The sequence below is a fragment of the Pyxicephalus adspersus genome, chromosome 1 (assembly GCF_032062135.1).
Source record: "Pyxicephalus adspersus chromosome 1, UCB_Pads_2.0, whole genome shotgun sequence".
In the NCBI taxonomy this organism is placed as follows: Eukaryota; Metazoa; Chordata; class Amphibia; order Anura; family Pyxicephalidae; genus Pyxicephalus; species Pyxicephalus adspersus.
The window spans coordinates 174,678,939-174,699,500 of record NC_092858.1 but is presented as its reverse complement, the minus strand read 5'-3'; the positions used below and the strand labels follow the sequence as shown (position 1 = coordinate 174,699,500).

The following is a 20,562-nucleotide window of genomic DNA, read 5'->3' as shown; positions in this document are numbered from 1 at the left end:
GTATACTCTGTTTCTACTCATGACATGCTGTTGGCATACTCTGTTTCTGCCAATACTAACCTCAGTTCTCACCATTATGAAGTCCATGTTGTAAATGGTGAAAAACAATGCTTTGTTCCACCACAGTGCCACCTCTATATAGTATAACCTGTAAGAACACACAGCAACTACCTCACTTTACCCTTTCACCCAAGCCAGTTGCTATGGGATTCAGCACTTCCAATCATATCATAATAAAGGCCTTGTGCATTAGCTGTAAAACCAGATGTTAAATTGTTTACAAATGTGAATGTATACCACTCCTTAATAACTGCACCCCAGAGGGCCAAAAAAATTATTGTTACGAGGAGGGTGGCTTCCGAAAAAACACCATTATTCCCTTATAAAGAACAACACTGCATTGTGTAGGGTGTATTCTGTGACATCCTGTCTAATTAGACATTTATGGCTGGACTGGGAGATTGCAGCTTGTTGTTGTTACATAGTTCAGAAAGCTTTTTGGTATCCCAACAGTTACACAAGATCGGGAAACTTAAAGGGGGAAAAGGGCATTTTAAAGGGACAGACAGACTGATTTAGACCACATGAAAACATTTGGCCTGATTTATTAAAAAAGGAGCCAAGACCGGAGAAGAAGAGACTATCATGGGAGAATCAGGGTGACCCTAGAATGGATCTAACTAAAAGCAAATGATTTTTAAGGAATCTACTGCAGGTTAGTTTGATCATCCAGGTTCTCCCGTAATAGACTATCTTCTCCAGTCTTGGAGAGCTTTATTAAATCAACCATTATGTAGTTGTGTACCCAGCAACAACTGTTTTTGTTATCAGGCAATCAGTTCTGGCACAGAGATAGATAGACAGATAGATAGATAGATAGACACATAGATAGATAGAGGGACAGACAGACAGACAAACAGAGGGATAGATAAATGGTGGGGAGGGCTCCCATAGGCCCCTGGTCATTTTGGAACCCTCCCCAATGACAAACAGATCTATAGGTCCAGTTATATGGAAGGATAGATAAGGATAGCTAGTAAGGTTTGTTTCAATAAAGTATACAAAGCGTTATCATGCTATGGTGAAACTTTTTTCCATTGTTTATAAATGAAACTTTGTAGACTGAAAAACACTGAATGGAAGTGGAAGTAAGAAGACTACGGGAGCTGATCAACCTTGGATAGTATAAAAGTCAGACCTGTCTGGAGTGTGAGCATTTGGATAGAATACACAGAGCCTTGGCCTCATCTCTACAGAACTTCTGGGATAAACTGGAAATCCGATTGTGAGCAGCATTACAATCAAAGCTTGAAAATTTTCTTTTGGCTAAATGGGTACAAATGACTACAGATACAATCCTAAATCAATTTTAATTGCCTATGGTTCGGGAATTGGATGTTCATCAATCTTATATAGATACGATGGTTAGGAGTGTACAAACTATTGACCATATGGCAAAAAAAAAAATCAAAAGCAGAAGTAGCACAAAGGTAATAACTCACCTGTATGTACGAACATGTGCTTCACATAGTTCTGTTTGGCGGTGAATGTTTTGTTGCAGAGAGTGCACTCATAAGGCTTTTTTTCTCCCTGCCCGCTGCCTGTGCTATGCCCTCCTTGGGATTGTGGGTTTTGGATTTGGGAAGTAAAAGATGACATTCCTGCTTGGGGAACAGACACAAACTGGGGTTGCTGACCAGCCAGAGGTTGGGGAAGGCTGAAGAGGAAAGGCTTGGGTCCAGTGCCAGCCGCCTGTGTGGTGAAGAGGGTCGGTAGGTAGGTATTGCCCGCCGTGCCGATGACCTGGGTGTTGCTGGTCAGAGTGAGCGGCATCCTCAGGTTGCTGGTGAGAGTTTCTGTCTGACGTAAGTACAGCTGAGTGGTTGGCAAAGCTTGCGCTATGGACTGGGTGACAGAAGTCTGTAGGACCCCTTTCTCGGTGCTGTTGCTAACACTGATGACTGTGCTGTCCATGTCAATGGCATTGCTCCTCTCCGGAGAAGACGAGCTAGTTTCTAAGTGCTGTTGGTTCTGGTTTTCTATGCATTCGGTGGACAAGGCGTTGGACTCTGGTTGTGAAGAATCCTGTTGACCCTCCCGTACAAGGTTAGGCATAAACTGCTGCTCTGCTGTGTCGGGTTCTGTGCCAATGGAGGAGCTCACTCCAGAGTCAAAGCTCTCCCCTTTTGGTTCGCTCTCTGTGCCTTCGGCTTGATCGGTGTCTTCAGTGCACTCTTCGGACTCGTTGCGTTCTAGACCCTGCGGCCTTTGCTGACCATAGTAGTCGTAATCATCATCCACCTCCTGCTTAATGTGTATGTTTCCCATCAAAGTCTGAATCCGGACGGGGCGCGGTTGTTTGCGGCAGTGGGTGGTTTCTGGAGTGGTGGTGAGGTACCGCTCCATTCTTTGAGAACGTTGGTGGATCCGCGTGATCCAGCTAGGCTCTTCTATGTGATGTTGTCTAGGCAGGCCCAAGGCAGTTTCGTGATGGCTGACCAGGGCTCCGCTGTAAAACGAGCGTTCCCCGCTGCCATTTTGCATGGAACACGTGTATAAGGCAGAGTAGATCCTGTCCACGCTGTGCTGACGGTGGCTCTGCATAAAGCCAGATTCTGTATCGCTACTTTGCCCAGAGGTGCCAGATTCTGGAGTCCCTCTGGGTGTCTCTTGACCAGAGTCCGGTATGAGAGGATAAACTCCTCCAACATTTTGTGAGACAATTCGCGTGCATTCATCTATGACGGTTTTTATCTGCAGGATGCTGGCAGCAGTAAGGATTTGGAGGGCCTCTGACTGGGAGAGGCGCAGCACTCCGCTGTACATAAAGTCAATGAGCTTCTGGACTGCATGAACTGACACCACCGACGGGATCTCGATGTCACTGTAGCCGAGCAGCAGCTTGTCCTGGAAGAATGGGCTGCCAGCGGCTAGCACGCAGCGGTGTGCCCGCAGCATGCTCCCGTGGATTCGCACCGTCACGTCACAGAAGTGGCCACGGTTGCGCTGCTCGTTTAGCGTCTCGAGCACGGAATTGCTGAAGTTGTGAAGATTGATGCTGTGAGTGCGCTCTGTCATCCCCTTGCAACTGAGGTCACCTGGGAGGAGACACAAAATAGCCAACAAGAGATCACCATCAGAAACCAAAACTGGCTAATTATTAAAAGTATCTCTATGTAAAAACTAAAAACTTCTCCCGAATCCCAATACATACTTAACAGCTGCTAAAGGTTCAATGCATTTACATCATCCAAAGAGAGCCACATACATGCCAATGCTGTGTATTTTTTTAAATTTGTCACAATTCTCATATTTGGAAGTATTTATGTTTGTTTTGGTTAATATTACAATTATAATGTAATAACTGATGCAGATCTTTGAATATATGAAAAGCAAATTTAAAAACAAAAGAATTTCAAGTCTGCAGAATTTGTAGATTTGGAAAACATTTCTTGATAACTTGCAAATTTAGGGGTCAGTCTAGGGAAAGCTAATAATCCAATTATCAATACACATTTGTGAGCGGAATCAAACATCAGCTCTATTTTTCCTCATCTGTGAAATAAATCCATAAATTTGAATCTGCCTGTGGCGAAATGAGAAACATCCTAAATTGCCGTTCTCATCCAAAAACTCATTTGGCATAAGACATGTCTGAACTATTCTAAAACATCACAAGGGGGCAGCAGAGATTTATGTTAAACTTGGTCCATGTTCCTCTGTTTCGGGAGGAACTGTGCTAAGTGGAAGTAAAGCTGCATAAAGTGTAATGCCCTGAATGTATGAGGTCAGGATTACTTCTTTACCATAAAAAGGGGTCATCACACTCTCATCTTGGAGACAATAGTGCCTAGATCTTCCTGACTTACACCAGTCAGCCAAAACATCAAAACTACCATCCTAATGTGTAGGTCCGCCTTGTGCTGCCAAAACAGCTCTGACCTGTGGAGACATGAACTCCAAAGGACCTCTGAAGGTGTTTTATAGTATCTGGCACTAACACAATAGCAGCAGACCCTCACACCGCCACCACTGGCCTGAATTCTTCCCATTGTGCGTCCTGCTGCCATTCCTCTATACAAAGCACATGCATCGGACCAGCTTCATGATCATGGCAATGTGATCCATCAGATCCAATCACCTTTTTCTATTTCTCCACGGTCCAGTTCTGATGCTCACCTGCCACTAAAGGGCAATTTAAGCAGTAGACAAACGTACTGGCATCGACACTTTTTTTTTTCGTTTACACAACCCAATTACACAGAACGATACAATGCACAGTTTTCTGGCACTTTTAATGCACTTTTTTTTTTTTTTTTTTTAAATCTTTTCAGTATTAGTGAGTATTACACACCATGTGAATCAATGCACCCATGATTAATACACTTGGGTGCTCATGATCACTGGTTGTCATTCCGTGAACCACTTTTGGGTTAAATATTAACCATTGCAAAAAATATCTGGTGATCTTCTCTTTGCGCCCTTTGTTTTGAAATTAACCGTTGCATATTGGAAATCTCCTAAAAGACCTGTCAAAGTGGAGACTGGAATCAGTCACCTGTTCACTTCACCTGTTCACTTCACCTGTTCATGGTTTATTGTTTTGGCTGATGTTTCCTGGTCTAGCTTTATTGACAGCAAGATGAACCTTTCATGTTTCATGTTCCACTGTAAAGTGTTTCTGTTCTTACAGCTGCATTTTCCAAATGATAAAATATGGATCTAGTAGGAAATGAAGGACTCTCAGTAATGGTTCGGCAGGTGAACAGGCCAGGGTACTTACACACAACTTACCCCCACAACTTAATATTGGTCACGGATATTAAAATGCAATAAATGGATAGACCAATGATGGAAATAGGAAGGCAAAAGGAAGGGAGGTGAGACACCTGTAGTGGAGGAGGTGGGACATCTGAAATGTGGGAACTTAGATGTTAGTAGCGAGGATGAAAGTTGGACATCCTATGTCTGGAGGGAGAAACACCAGCAATGAGGGTAAGACACATGTAGTGAGGGAGTGAAGAGAGACAAATGCAATGCCGAAGGGGGACACACTTGCAACGGGCAGGGTCAAATACCTGGAGTGAGGAAGAGAGGTGAAACACCTGTAGTAAGGAAGGGAGATGAGACACCTGCAGTGAGGGAGGAGGTGAGACACCTGAAATGTGGAAAGGGCGATACCTGTACTGGGGTAAGTGATAGACTTTCAGTGGAGAGGAAGGCTGGACACCTGTAGTGGGGGTAGAGGATGCAGTGTGGGAGGAAGGTGGGACATGTAAAGTGTGGAATACCTGCACCAGGGTAGGTGACAGACTTTCAGTGGGAAGGGGGCTACCTATAGTGATTGAGAAAGATGGGTCACTTGCACTGAGGGAAAAAGGTAGGACACTAGCAGGGTGGAGGACAAACAACAAGAGTGAAAAAAGTGAGCCACCTGCATTAAAGTCTGACATTTAAAGTCTGACAGAGTCCTGGAACCTGCAGTAAATGGAACGCTAGAGTGAGCAAGGCCTGATAGCAAATGTGAATGAGTCCAGACACCTACAGTGAGCGAAACCAGGCATCTACCTTGATAGCCTTGAAGCCTGAATCCTGGAAAGAGGGAAGTTGGATATCTTATAAGATCCCACACCGGAATTGACTACAACAAATGAAATATAAATAACTTGGGCAGGCATCTAAAGCTGGACTGAGGTGAGACCAAACACCTGAAGTGATACCAAACACTTGGAGTTAATGGTACTATAAGAGTGGGGTATATGGCACCTGAAACGTGGAGTTGATGAAATCATAAGAATGGGGTATATGGCATCAGGTACGTGGAGTTAATGATACCATAGGAGTGGGGTATATGGCATCGGACACGTGGAGTTAATGATATTATAAGAGTGGGGTATATGGCATTGGGTATGTGGAGTTAATCATTCCATAAGAGTGGGGTATATGGCATCGGACACGCGGAGTTGATGATATTATAAGATTGGGGTATATGGTACTGGACACGTGGAATTAATGATATCATAGGAGTGGGGTATATGGCACCGGGTACGTGGGGTTAATGATACCATAAGAGTGGGGTATATGGCATCGGGTACGTGGAGTTAATGATACCATAAAAGTGGGGTATATGGCACCGGGTATGTGGAGTTAATGATACTATAAGAGTGGGGTATATGGCATCGGACACGTGGAGTAAATGATACCATAAGAGTGGGGTATCTGGTACTGGGTACATAGAGATAATGATACCATAAGTGTGGGATATATTGCATCAGGTACGTGGAGTTATTGATACCATAAGAGAGGGGTATATGGCACCAGGCACGCAAAGGAAATGATACCAAAAGAGTGGGGTATATGGCAGTGGGTATGTTGAGTTAATGACACCATAAGAGTAGGGTATATAGCACCAGGTACATTGAGTGAAGTCAGACACCTTAATTGTGGAAGGCCGGAAATGCCAGCCTATGGGTGAGATTTGGATAGCAGAGTACAGCAGCTTGTCTTTAGTGGGTACAACCAGCATGTTGTTTACTGTGTGCCAGGAGCCTGATGTACAGGGCCTGTCATTTTCTGTACATTAATTAGCAGCGCACCATTGCCTGGCATGACAGAAGACATGGCAGCGGCTCAGTGTATAAGGGGAATTTGGCTCATGGCCATGGTGTCTTAGTACTCACAATCAGACGACTTTGTGTGTGCACACGTGCTGATTGGTTGCTTGATGTCTGTATGTGTTGAGTGGATATGGCTGGGCACCGCAACAGGACAGCTACAAAGTTCTGGCAGAGGCGGCAAGGCTTGGCGCTGCTTTCTCTCGGCTGAGTAATCTCATTCTCCACAGACGCCTTCTGGTTTTCAGCTGTCCGGAGTCTCTTCCTGTGAACAGACAAAGGAGCCTTTGAGGGGAGCGGACTGGAGGTTTGGGGGGAAAACAAGGAATTTTTAGAATATGCTAACGATAACCTCCATCTATTCTGAGCGAGAGGCATCCATTGTGTACCATGATCAGACAAAGGTCGCCACCAGCGCCTGTACACCCTGAAATCCTCTGCTCGCCTGCCGTACGGAGCTCCTGGTCACAGGCTCCATCTATTAAAGGAAAAAAAAAAGCTCTCCCCATTGTTCTCATAATTAGTCTTATTCCTAGGTGCTCTATTATTCGGCAAGACTGACACACAATGCTGTTAATTAGCTAATTGACATAAGGCAGAAGTGAAGTTTATTCATTGTGTGACATCTGAAGAATGTATGTGAAAAAAAGGGGGCTGTTTCTGTTCTTCTTAGACGTAAAGAGAATTTGGAATCTTCATAAAAGTGTTTTACATATATCCATATAAAAATCGGTGTGAAGCGTCGCTCCAGCTAAAACTTTTTTCTGATACAGTTTGGATAGAGCAAGTTAAACGCTCTGCCAAATTTCCAATATAGGCATCTATACCACTTCTGGTTTATTGACCAGAATTTGCAGAAAGGGAGGCCTGAACATACCCTTAAAGTAAATATAAAGCTAAAACATTTTTTTCATTTTGGATATAATTAAAAAAAGATTCAAACCCCCATCAGGTCATTTTTTCAGAACCAATGTTCCAATAAGGAGATTTATTTAACTTCCTGTCCAGTGGACTCAACAAGAAATGAGACAGCTCTTAGACATTTGCATAACAAATGTATAACAAATTCTCTCTCCCGGTTATGGTGACAACTCACAATGTAAGATTTTCCTTTTATTTCAGCCACAGTGATTGTTGTCAGCAAGACAAATAGAAAGAGTAAATCCCCCCAAGGGTGAGGGAACAGCAATAACAACTTGTCAGGGGCTATAACTTGCCTATAACAATTGCTGCAGCAGCCCCACAAAAAACTGGGACATAATGCAAATCTCTTTATTGCATATAGTAGGTCTCTAGCCTTCAAACAATTTGCCCTGAATGCCCAATATCACCTTATATTTATAAAGCAGCAAAATATTTTACAATAAAAAAGGCATGGCCAAGATTTGAATTTCTATATTGTCAAGATTTGCATATTACAAGGTTCCCCAGCTGTCCTTTAGTACCTACTATTTTCTTTAATTTTATATTTTTATCAATATGTGGGAAAATGCAGCTCCAATCAGAACTAAACGATGGATTTATCAGGAAGAGATAATAATAAAAAACTTGACATCTGTAGCTTTCCCCCTTTCTGCTGCTTTACACTTATGGTGGAGAAATCTTTTCCTCGCTTCTCATTATAGAATTCATATAAAGGTTCCCTAAAATGTTGAGCTTGCTTCTAATCCTTCCATGAAAGCTGAATATTATATCATGGCTGACCAATAGGGAGGTTTAGGTGGAGCCAAATTTGACTTTTACAGGAAATGTCAAGGTTTGCATATGCTCATTGTAAAGTGCCCAGGTTTGAAACACAGATAACAGCAAAAGCTCCATCTCCTAGCTAAAGGAGATTGTGATTTGCTACCAAGTTACATACAATGTTGCAATCTGATCACTGGGGAAAGGAAACTGAGCAAATGTTTCCTCTTGCATGCAGCAGACTAGGCAAAGTCACTGATTACAGTTTAAGGATGGCTTCTTTTTTTCTGAAAAAAAAAAATATTCTTACTGTACACTGCCAGTGATTTGTGCAGACCTGTATAGTCCTCTTAAAATGCCTAAATTCAGAAAAAATGTGACAGAACATTTGTCAAATTTCCCAATAAATTACTGATTCATATTCTCTTCTCCTCTGCAAAAAACTAAAAACCTGAAGTTTGGTTTAATGCAACCCAACAATGCCCACCCAAAACCTATTCACCAGTATGATGGTCCCCTGGTCTTTATGGGGTCACTGCAATCTACATTTGTGTCTGAAGATTCAGCAAAATATCGACAAATTTCCCTGAGACCGACAGCTTTCCCTGGGGTTTACAGTCGGAGGCGGATGCCCCCCGTCTTTGCAGATTTCTTTCCCAGCAGCCAGGCCTTGCCCAATCTATTTCAATCAATGGCGGGGCGCAGCTGATAAGCCGAGTGTGCCGAGTGCACCTGACAATCGCCCTGACCTTTCCCTGGGATGAATTTATTTGCTTAATATGATTGTGGGGACGCGGCTGTGAATCTCATCCTATAGATTGGCTTCTATGCAGGGAATACCCAGCAGACGAGCTTAGGCCAAATAATATATTCCTATTACCCAGGGCGCGCTGTGGATTTCCCTTTGTTTTGGAACAGCTCTGGCCTCTCTTTTACGGAGATATTTGTCATTCAAATAAAATCTTTTATTCTCGCAGCATGCAGCGCGGGGAGTAGGCGGCATAGCGGCTGTGCGAGACCATCGTAATCAAATCAAACACATTCAGATGGGTCGCTGTTTGGTGTCGGGGGCTTCCAGTCGTTGCTGAATAGTGATTACCTGAGGCTGAGCATGTAAAGAGAAGAATATGTAGAACAAATTTATTTCACTCGTTTTATATAGCGCTGATCTGATGCACCTTTATAGGCAATATAGAGGGGTCATTCCCATCAGTGTCTGCCTGCAAAGGATCAAATGTTCCTCCTATACAATTATATCTTAGCTGACAATAAGAATTTTTTGGTGGTAGGAAGCAATGTGGACAAACATGGACAGAACATGCAACAAAAAATGACCGGGTCTCTGGTGGAACCTGAACCCAAGGCACCAGTGTTACTGTGCACAATACTCACTATACAGGCCAAACTTTTTTGTTTAGTGTGAAAGTTAAAGCCAAACTTCATTTTTTCAATGGCAAAATCCATTGCTTAGCTGTTTTTAAAATTAAATTTGTAAAACTCACAGAGTGCTTAGCAGGATGCTCTGTGAGCCATCACTACAGGGTTCAATGATGCTCACAGTCATGTCATGGACATACCTCTGAGAGGCAAGTCGCCTGGGTACAGAGATCCTGGACTAAATGGTGCTCAGACATTATTATCAGGGTAAGACCGGGTGAGGGTCATGTAAAACCCAGACCTGGTTTCCTCATTTGGGGGATTTTTCCATACTTCTGGTGCGGTAATAATAATATGGTTGCAATATTAAGCAAAATCTAGGTTTGTCAAGGTATTAGGTGAGCACAAAGCAGTTTTACATTCTTTGTGGCTATTACAGAATATATTGAAATAAAGCCTATTTGTGCCAAAGTTTTAAAGAGTTAGGATCTACTCCCATCACTTGTGTTTATAAAAGTTGGAGTTTGGGTCAACTTTAGCTTACTTGTTTAGCAACTTTGGGCAGATCTTTCCAAAAACATCAGGACGAAATCTGACAACTAAGATTCTTGGTGATGTACTATTGGACGTCATTGTAGGCTTTTCCCTGACTTGTCTGATCATCATAAGTGTTAGGGAAGTCAGACATCACCATCATTCCCCAAGCTCAACAGAAAGGATTAGCTACTGTTGGTACAGAGATCTTGTCGTACATCATATACCACAATGATCACTGATTTTGCAATTCTGTTCCTCCCTCCGCCATCATTCTGTTCAGTGACAGTGCTATACTGGCTCTCAATGACTAAACCTCTATTAAAGCCCGGGGTCAGAAGATCCCCTCTGGGTTCAAAGAAATGGTTTGGGAGCTTTACCAAGATAGCTGAAAGCTGTATAATTAGTTTACAAACTTTGCAATCCCGATAGGATCTTTGGATCAAAAAAAAAAACAACAGTAAATGTTGATCAGCCCGTTTTCAATAATTAGGAAATAGTGGGCAGGACCAATAAAAGTTTCAGAAATTAGAGACAGACAAGTAATACAGAGAACTCATAAATGAAAACGATGGACAAGGTTGGCTTTATACTTTTAAGCAAAGTGGAAGAAAAGATCTAACCAAGGTAGACAGAGAGCAAGAGGCTGCTTTACGGACCGTACGGCCTAACCAGAGTGAAGATAAAAGACGAGGCATTGTGGAACCAATTTAGATATAGTTCTGAGAGCAGACTCTGCAAAGATAAGGCCATGCGAGGAAAAATCTAATTAGTCCATACATTACTGATTATGCGAATGTAAGTGATGTTTATCACATAGGAATAAGGAGGGGTGTCCTCATTTCTCAAGGACTTCTCGTAAGAACAATACAAGAAAAATAAAGGCTGCAGTTGTAACTTTGCACTTTACTGAAAGGTCTATGGCCACAGAAATGTACAGCACTGTTTGGTATTATAGTAGAGGGCTTTTAGGTCCATTTTGGGCCCGTAGTTGTATTCAATACATTGTCACCCCCTAGGCCCACGGGATAAATCATGGGATTAATATTTTGTACTATTCAGACCTAACAAGCATGGAATAGCTGTGTGAAAGATAAAAAACATGAACTTAACAGTATGCCGGAGATGTACAGTTGTTCAAGGGGGCAATAAAGAGTTATCCTTAAAGTGATTCTGTGATTTGCCCATGCAAGGTAAAGCAATGGGTTATATGCTGACTTCCATAAAATTGTGGCAACTGGATTCAGGTAAATATGCATCGGTGCAGGGACGGAAAGGTCTTTATTGTTAAAGAGGGCTATGCAGAACGGATAATGATAACTTACAGTTACAGTATTTCTGTAAGTGGAGTTTTCATTTCCATATTGCCATGATGGGACTTGACATGGCCGACTTATCCAGGGTTGGTTACAGGTCGTCTACACAGTACAGCATGGATCTTACAGACCAAAGCAAACAGACTTTTATTACAAAACTGGCACATAATGTTAAGTACAACTCCTCATTTATGTGAGTGCCACTTGGCTGTGCAATAGTGGACCATGTGTCGAAGGACATATAGAGAGCTCAGATGACACTTTGTAATTGGGATGATGTTGTGGCACTGTGAAGCCCCTGATCCTTCACCTAGAACCAGGAAAAGACTATGGCAGTGAAGTTTGTCATTAAAACCTAAGGCACCACCCAACACTTTTCAGTAACCACCTGGCTGGTTTTGGGTTACAGGGACTGCCACCTCCCTAGAGCTTTATCTAACCAAACCTAAGAAAAATCTGGGGAAAATACTGTAATGTATAACTGAAGCTGTTCTATTCACGTCTTCAGTTTTACCAAGCACAATTTGAATGTTCAGGTTTATTTCTGTTCATATATTGGTTTTATTCTTACATGGGCTAAGCTCAATACATTTGTAATATGTACAATGGCATATGTTGAATAACCTCTGGGGTAATATAAGCATAAGAAGGGCTTGGGTAAGCAAGTAGTCTATTAGGTTCAGTCAGGGCCGATGTTGATTGGATTTTGTTTGCAACAGAACTGCTTCTCTTCCTAACTCAGGGGAATACAAAGGCAGCTTGCAGCAACTTAGAAATAGGTTAAGTGCAGTTCAGAAGAATGATCTCTGAAGTGTCTGAAATCAATCACAAATGCCAGTGATATTCACCAGAAAAATGTGCAGCCCAAAGCAGGTTGACCCAGACCTTAACTCAAGCCATGAGCCATCATTAGTTCCATTTTTCAGAATCACGAAATCTCATTTTATAAGAATACAATTGCAACCATATTCCCAGGATTTTCTCAACAAGCTTGAACACCCCTCAAAGTATTTTGGTTATGACGTTAGCCTGTGTTGATGTGGTTACTGTAACCTTTAAAATATGGAATGGTTATGTAATATAAATCAAACTCCAAAAAACTTTAATAGAAATAGAAAGTTCAGGGCAACATGTTGAGACATTTTAATTTTTGATGGACGGTAGAGAAACCACTCAACGGTTTCTTCAATGACTATTGTGAACAATCTTACTGGCTATTGCAAGCTTGTACAACCATCTTGCTGCATTTTTTATTCAGGGTGTATGGTAAAAAATGCAACAGGAGAAACTACATACCCAAAACTGCAACAATTTTCTATCACATAAATATCTCTTTTGGTTGGTCTAAGCATTCTTTATGAAGAATCATGTACAATGAAACCATGAAGCAGCAAATGAAGGTTACCAGACACCCGCATCGGTCTCCTCAATGTGGGCAGGGATTGCACATGCACACTTACAGTAGTTACAGAATGGCGTCACTCCTCAGGTATCTCACTCCTCGTCTCTGGCTTAGTGCAGATGATCATTTGGGAATGGGTGGAAGAGAGGCAGCATATAGACTGGAAGAAAACAAATAAGAGAGAGAATTAAATGATCAGGTTCCCGATATTGCAAATATTCACCATATCACGGACAAAGCATGTGAGATCATATTTCAATTACATTCCAACACTTTCCATAGACTGACATATAACAAACATATAGCTAAAGGAAACCATTAACATTAAAGGAAAAGCATGGATGTTGTCTTCCTCTACAAATGCTAGTTGTTGGGCTATCATGCTGACCCTCAACCATTAATACTTTCAGGTAATGGCTTGAGACAGATATGCAGAGGACTTCTGATTTGTTCTAGGTCAGTGACTTAGAAAGTACAGAAGTCAGTGATAGCCCTCAACTTACATATACAAAAAAAGTTCAGTAATAGAAGTCCATGCTGATGTTTTTAGAGACCCCATGCATCACTAGAGTGCATGTAGACAGAAAGGAGGCAGCAAGAGATCTGCAGCAGAGATTATTATTATTATTATTATTATTATTAATAATAATAATAATAATAGTAATAATAATAATAAACAGTATTTATATAGTGTCAGGATATTTCACAGCACTGTACATTAAATAGTGGTTGCAAATGACAGACAGTGACACAGGAGGAGGAGCGAACCCTGGCCAGAAGAGCTTACAATCTAAGAGATCAGGGAAGTATCACACAATAGGGGGGATATGGAACGGTGAGGGTTTAGGAGACAGAAGAAGACGGGTAGGTGAGGGTGTCGGGCTTTAGGGGCTCTTTTAAATGAGCAGAAAGTAGGAGCAAGCTGAATAAGATGAAAATGACCATTCCAGAGAGTCGGAGGCAGCTCTAGAAAAGTCTTGGAGCCGTGCGTGTGATGGGGTTATGAGTAAGGAAGTTATTAGTAGATCATTGGAGGAGTGAAGAGAGTGGCTAGGGGGATATTTTACTATCAGATCAGAAAGGTAAGTGGGACAAGAACTGTGGAATCATTTGAAGACAAAGCTCAGAGATGCAAGGAATGATGAAACATGTGAAAACTGTATTTTATAGAGAAATGACAACTGTTCATGATACGCTGTGCTTCAACAAGCTAAATGTCATTTACTTTGGGTCTATATGTTCTTTATCACTTGACTTGAGCCTGGATAAAGCATGGTGATTAATGCAGCAGATAAAACAAGCTGGAATATCAAGATTCCTATCCCACAAGCGCTCCATAGATAATGTCACTGAGCAGTCAATGCCCGGGGGGGGCAAGGATTCCGCATGGTTTCCCAACCTATGCACCATCTCCTCACCAGGGCACCAAACAGCCACGGCACAGTGTCAAGAGGCTTTCTATGCAGACGGCATTGATTTCACAGACCTTTGTCTGAGTTGGGTTTCTGTCTCGCTCTGAGGTGCTCAGTGTTACTACAAGTATCATGAATCATGTCTCTGTTAAGAAACAGAACTTCAATTGTCTTACACAAACCCATGCTAGGGGCTAATAATAGATGTCCATTTCCAGGTAGGGGAATGAATCTCACTACCAGACCAGTGTCACATACTGCCAGGGTGGGGTAGTGTCCTGTCATGACATTCACTGGGAAAAGATGAAGCAAAAGTATTGTCCTGGATTTATTTCCAACCAGGAATACTATAATAATACATATGTCATCCTTGTGTTTGGATGAGTCTCTCAGTTTTCTCCCACAGACATACTGGTAGGGTAAACTCAAACTATATAAACAAGAAAAAAGATAGCACCTAAATTGTCCTTTTATCACACTTTAGTACCTGGAAAGCAAAAAATGGTAGAACTGAGAAAGCAGCTATAAAGGCTGGGAAACATCTTTATCATTACAAGAAAAAAAACAGTTAGTGTGACCAACTACCACTAGATATAGCACCTTTGTAAGAGAATATCGAGTAGTAGGTAATCACATTTATCTGTTCTTGTAATGATAAAGATATTTAACAGCCTTGCAAGCTGCTTATTCAGTTCTTCCAATGTAGGAAATACCCCAGTAGGTGGTAGAACCGAAGAAACAGTTTTCAAGGCTGCGAAACATCTTCAAAATTACAAGAACAAATCCAGTTACATTTAATTACCTATTACTAGATATTTCTTTTACAAAGATGGCTTTGTTAGCTATCCATGGTCCTAGTGTTGGTCAACGTTCTAAAAGATTATTTTTGAATGATAAAAAAAAAACCAATGCAGATTTAGAACAGTTCAGTGCTATCATACATTAGCCAAATTGCTGTCTTTCCAGGAAGCGAAGGTAGGTCTTCCCAGCAGAGATACAAACAGCATGGTGTCCTATCTTCTCCAGTCTTGAAGAGCTTCAATAAATCAGGCTTAGTGTCTCCAACCATTCCCCACTTTATCTAAAACTAATAACTAAAAACTAAACTAAATACTTTGCCTAATTGTAACAATGAAGCTACAAATCAGTCTTTTGTGATCCATTAAAGGTTCCACAGAATGCCATAAACCCTCCCAAAAAAAATATAAATTTCAGATTTAAATCCTGAAAGTAAAGGTTAAGCTATGTATTTGTTAAAAATAAAATACCCACCAATAAGTCCCAGTCCACCCACAAGCCCACACTCCATGTGGCATCTATATGATTGCTATTAAACCATGGCTCGCCATTCCCGACATTGCATGTAGGAGCAGCACTAGAAGCGCGGCAGTAAGCAAGCAGGTTGTTAAAGGGAATTTTGTTCTTTTTGAGCTCTGGAATAGATTTTGTTTTATGCAGTTAATTGGTTCTAATTACAACTGAGCACCAACTGTCCCTAATTCACAGGCACTGTTGTTGTTTGTTCCGAGCTAATTATTTCGATGTTCTAGGACACAAGACAATAAAACGATGAGGGGACAAGGCAGGACAATGAACGATTAAAATGGAATAGCTGATTTCTGATTTTGATGGGACTGGTACAAACTTTCATGCCAAATGTTGTTTTTGGAACTGTGGAGAAACTTGCTGATGGGCTTTGGGAATGTATCAATGGCATAGATTTGATACAGTTTCAGATGCATCTGAAATCATTTAAAATATATTGACGGGAGCATAGGACCTGCTACAAATAGGTTTTGGATTCCCATAGACTGGGTATAAAAAAATACCTTGAAGCTAAACAAGCCCGTCATCATAAAACCTAAAAGACAAGCAGCCCGGCACTGGGTCACACTAGGTCATCCAGTCCAGCGGTGCCAAAAAGTTTTAATTAGGAGGAACTCCAAGATGGAAATAAAGGAAAAAAACTTTTCAATTGTAGACAGTCCTATAACTGCAGATGTTTATTCCTTCTCCAATTAAACAAAAACCCATTGGCATTCTTCTTAATACGTTTTGATTGCAAACTGGACATGACCCCAGCTTACAAATCCCACCGGCAATAACCAGGGGTGGTTACTCACCCTGATGGAGTTTTTATTACAGAAGGAGAACAAGTCTGGCACATTCTAAAACTTGACATACCAGACCGGTACATAATCCCCATAGGAGGATATACAATTATCACTGAATTGCATCAGGGAATTACCATACGTTTCAAACGGCACCAACATAATCCTACGTATCAGCCCACAAAAGCAAAAGCAGAAAAAAAACACAAAACCTTTGCTGTTCTATAAAACACGTGATTTCCTTCACCAAGGCCGAGCTGCACCGTATGTGGAGATCAATGGCGATTGGTTAATTACCTGTTAATTAGCAAAATCCCAAATCTATGTCATTATGATGGAGGAATGCCATTGTCACTAATTGCCCTGCTCCTCTGGGGTGCCTGTCCTGACTGGATTTCACAATTACTTATTTTAAGAGCAATCCCAGAATCCAGCTGCCTCTCCCCCACTGACACACTTAGCGTATTCTATACCTACTCTATCTCCACTTATCCTGACAATAAGAACCCAATGCTAAAAGAAAGGCAAATTGTCTCAGTAATCACTCTCATTCCTCTACAGCTGTCGCTAAGGGTCCGTTCAGACCTTTGCCTTATGTGCTGAATAATAAAAAAAATTGGAACAGCTCAAACTCTCCACAACTTTATATTGCTGTCCTTGTTGCAGATTTTCTTTTACTACTCGTATGGTTGTTGCCATAAGAGTAAATAAGGAGAAATCTTGCAAATGGGGCCAAAGATAGCAATAATTCTTCTTTCCTTACTTATTTACCAATAAAAAAGTTGTCTCCTTCTCTTGGTTCCAGTACCCGGCAGCCAGTTTACTACCTCTGTGCACCAGGCAGGCTCTGACAATATCACCCCATTGCAGGACCAGTAGTGACATAATGTAAGTGATGATGACGAAGGTCTGCCGAAATTTTGGCGTGCTGGAGGGAAGAGGATCTATGCTGGTTGCAAGGAGTAGATTGGGGTAGAGGGGGAACTGGTAATGAGATAAGGCTCTGCCGGCTTCAACTATCCAATCACGTGCAAGGTAACATTCATCTTTTGTAGATTTACTTGCACGTTATTGGGTATTCTTTGCAATGTGAACTATCACCACATTGACTAAGCTAAATGAATTATCTTTTGCAAGGTGAAAATTTGTTTTGGAGCAGCTTATAATCCTTTACTAAATCGACCACCCAAAAAAACCCCTATACCTAATTTACAAGGGCTGGTCAGGTCACACAGAACAAACGTACATCCAGTTTCGATGATCAATTTTTTTAAGTTTTAGGGAATGGGTTAAATATTAAAGTGCATCTAAAGCCAAAATTTTCTTTGGGATTTGTATGATAGATTTTTTCTTGCCTCCTGTTGTGTACGAGACAAGAACTAAAAGAAAATTATACACAGATTGAGGTTTTAACCATTCCTAGTACTAAAAAAAAAAAAATTAAAAAAAATAAAGTTTTGGTTTTAGATGTAGGGAGACGTCAGCTATTAGGAGACCCCAACTGTTGGGGATAAGGTTTCACTCGAAGTACATACTATACACAAAGTATTCACTCAAAGTATATACTATACACAAAACGAAAACCAAGGCATTATGTAACCTTCTCGAATGTTTTTGTATGACGCAGATTTACTGTGGCTTGTGACAAAATAGTTAAAAAGGTGGAGCGTTGCAAATGAAAACTTCTACAGCAGAGTCTATTAGAAGGGAACGACTCCAGCGAGCTCAGACCTCAGCTGTTATGGGTTTGGCAAACTTGGTGGAAATATTAATATTTGAGGACAGAAACTGTTTTTCTTTTTCAACATCCGAGGCTTTTTAAAGCAACAAGGAACAAGTAGGCTGAAAACCTCAGCACAGCTGGAAAAGACGACTTGAAACTGACTATTCCCTACCATCTGGCGACAGGAGAGATTTCTGTTCAGAAACATAAGCATATTAATAAAAAACAAACCCAAAAAGAGCCAGGTTGGTATTTTTGGTTGCAGGAACAAAAAAAAGTTGTACATGTCACGTGACACCGTTAGCCCACAAATGACAGCGGCTATATATCACTGGTAGATTTTCAAGGCGCTCCAAGATCGGAGGAGCGAGATGATTTTTAGCTCTTAAGCACCAAAGCTCGAGGCATTTGGACAGCTTTGTGAGTGTAATAAACACATAAAGCCGAACCTGGAGCTGGTTCTTATTTCAGAAGAATAATAATAGTGGGCAAACACATAAAACAACTTTGTAGACAAGTTTAATTGAAACGAAATGTTGTCTCCGCAGCCCATAGCAGTGTTTCAAAAAACCTCTGAGACTATGCATTTCCACATCCAGATTTATGGGCCCATCTGTTTACAGATTTGTCTATACAACGTGTCGCTTTTTGAAAAATGGAAGACAGGCGAAAGATCTTGTCATGGAAGGTTAGGCAACGGCCTATTTAAAGTGACTCTGTTGAATAAAAACAAAACATTTTTTAAATGCTCCTAAGCACAAGTCTCTGAATTCATAACTTCTGGCCAGTCTGAACTTTGATGTTGCATGCTTGCCAGCCCCACCATATGATTTGGCTTCATATGATATCCCTACACAGTTATTGTCCCACTTACATTTCAGACTTGGTAAAAAAAATACTCCCCCAGCCGCTCTCTCCGCTCCTCCAATGACCTGCTAATGACTTCCTCACTCATAACCTCATCACACGCACGGATACAAGATTTCTCTAGAGCTGCCCCAACTCTCTGGAATGGTCTTCCTCGTCCTATTTGGATTGCTCCTACTTTCTGCTCATTTAAAAGAGGGCTCAAAACCCATTTTTTCAAACTTGCCTACCTGTCTTCTTCTGTTTTTTGAAACCACCACTACTTGCCACCACTACATATCTCCCTCCTATTGTGTGTGAAATTCCCCCACCTACTAGATTGTAAGCTTATCGGGGCAGGGTCCTCTCCTCCTGTATCACTGTCTGTATTAGTCTGTCATTTGCAATCCCTATTTAATGTACAGGGCTGCGTAATATGTTGGCGCTATATAAATCCTGTTTATTAATTTTAATAATAATAATAATAATAATGATAGCCCAAGGCCACCGTAGACCGAAGAAGGAACCCTAAGGAGTAGCAGCTGACCAGGCATTTCCCAGTCTCTTGGATATGATGATTCTGCCAAAGGTTGCAATGCTTTACGACAGCGGAATTCTTATCACCTAGAAAGCGATTTTAAATATCTGGCACAAAAAGGTTTGTCCTTCCTATATCACAAAGCATAACCATGAATGCTCAGGTGACCTGATGGATTTCTAACTTTGCCAATGGCATTAGGCTTACAAAGGATCTGGACTCCAGAGAGGCAAAAAACATCGGACATAGGAAAGATATCATTGGATAGCTGGGTGCTCTCCCAAGAAGACAATTGTTGTTTTGCTCTGAATTCAACTAACAGACAAGAGAGAAATTTCTCACTGGCATTATTTTTCACACAAAAAGATCTTTGTGCAGAAAAGGGAAAAAATAGTTTTTTGATAGATCAAAGACCAGGAGCTGTCCGAGGTACCACCTAATCGGCACTCAACTTTGCTGAGGTGCATGTGATGTGAAGGGCAAAACATTGATATCCATAAGATAACACAGGCAGTGTTTTCATAAATTTCACTTGGGCTACCTATAGACAGGCTGAGGCAAAGAACACAGAGTGGGAAAAAACTGCAGCCATCCTCCGTCTTTTGTTGAATTCCTCGTTTTTTTCTCTTGTAACATACCTTGTCCACTGAAGGTCTGTGGGTATATTATAATATATTATACCATATAAAAATATCATCTTTCCACGCTGCTTGAACAGAGATGCCATCACATTTCTCATAGCAGATATGGTAAAGTCAATAAGCAAGTTTAAGTTATCCCAGGGCTTTGTGTCAATACATACAAAAACTTTTTTTCTTGGCATATGTGGTGTTTAATCCAAAAAGTACAGGAAACAACCAAGCAAAGAATTCCCAGAATGGGTGGTAAACCTCACCGCATTAGACAAATTTAACATGAGCATCTCAAGAATCTGCATCCCGTGTGAACTCAGCGGGATCCTGTGCCCGGATGGGAGGTATGGAGAAACTCGAGGCTAAACACAAGA

The 20,562-nt window shown here is 41.3% G+C and overlaps 1 protein-coding gene across 4 annotated transcripts in view; it reads right to left on the bottom strand.

Moving 5' to 3' along the window:
- Positions 1–20,562, bottom strand: part of ZBTB20 (zinc finger and BTB domain containing 20) — a 523,160-nt gene that overhangs the window by 13,293 nt on the left and 489,305 nt on the right. For 3 of the 4 annotated variants that reach the window (XM_072398416.1, XM_072398417.1, XM_072398415.1), the window contains 3 exons: positions 12,985–13,086; positions 6,681–6,879; positions 1,503–3,098 (listed from right to left, as the gene is read on the bottom strand). In XM_072398416.1, the coding sequence (XP_072254517.1) occupies positions 1,503–3,078 (1,576 nt within the window). In that variant the 5' untranslated portion in view covers positions 3,079–3,098; positions 6,681–6,879; positions 12,985–13,086. The remainder of the gene's footprint in view (positions 1–1,502; positions 3,099–6,680; positions 6,880–12,984; positions 13,087–20,562) is intronic. The other variant, XM_072398418.1, reaches the window with a different exon arrangement.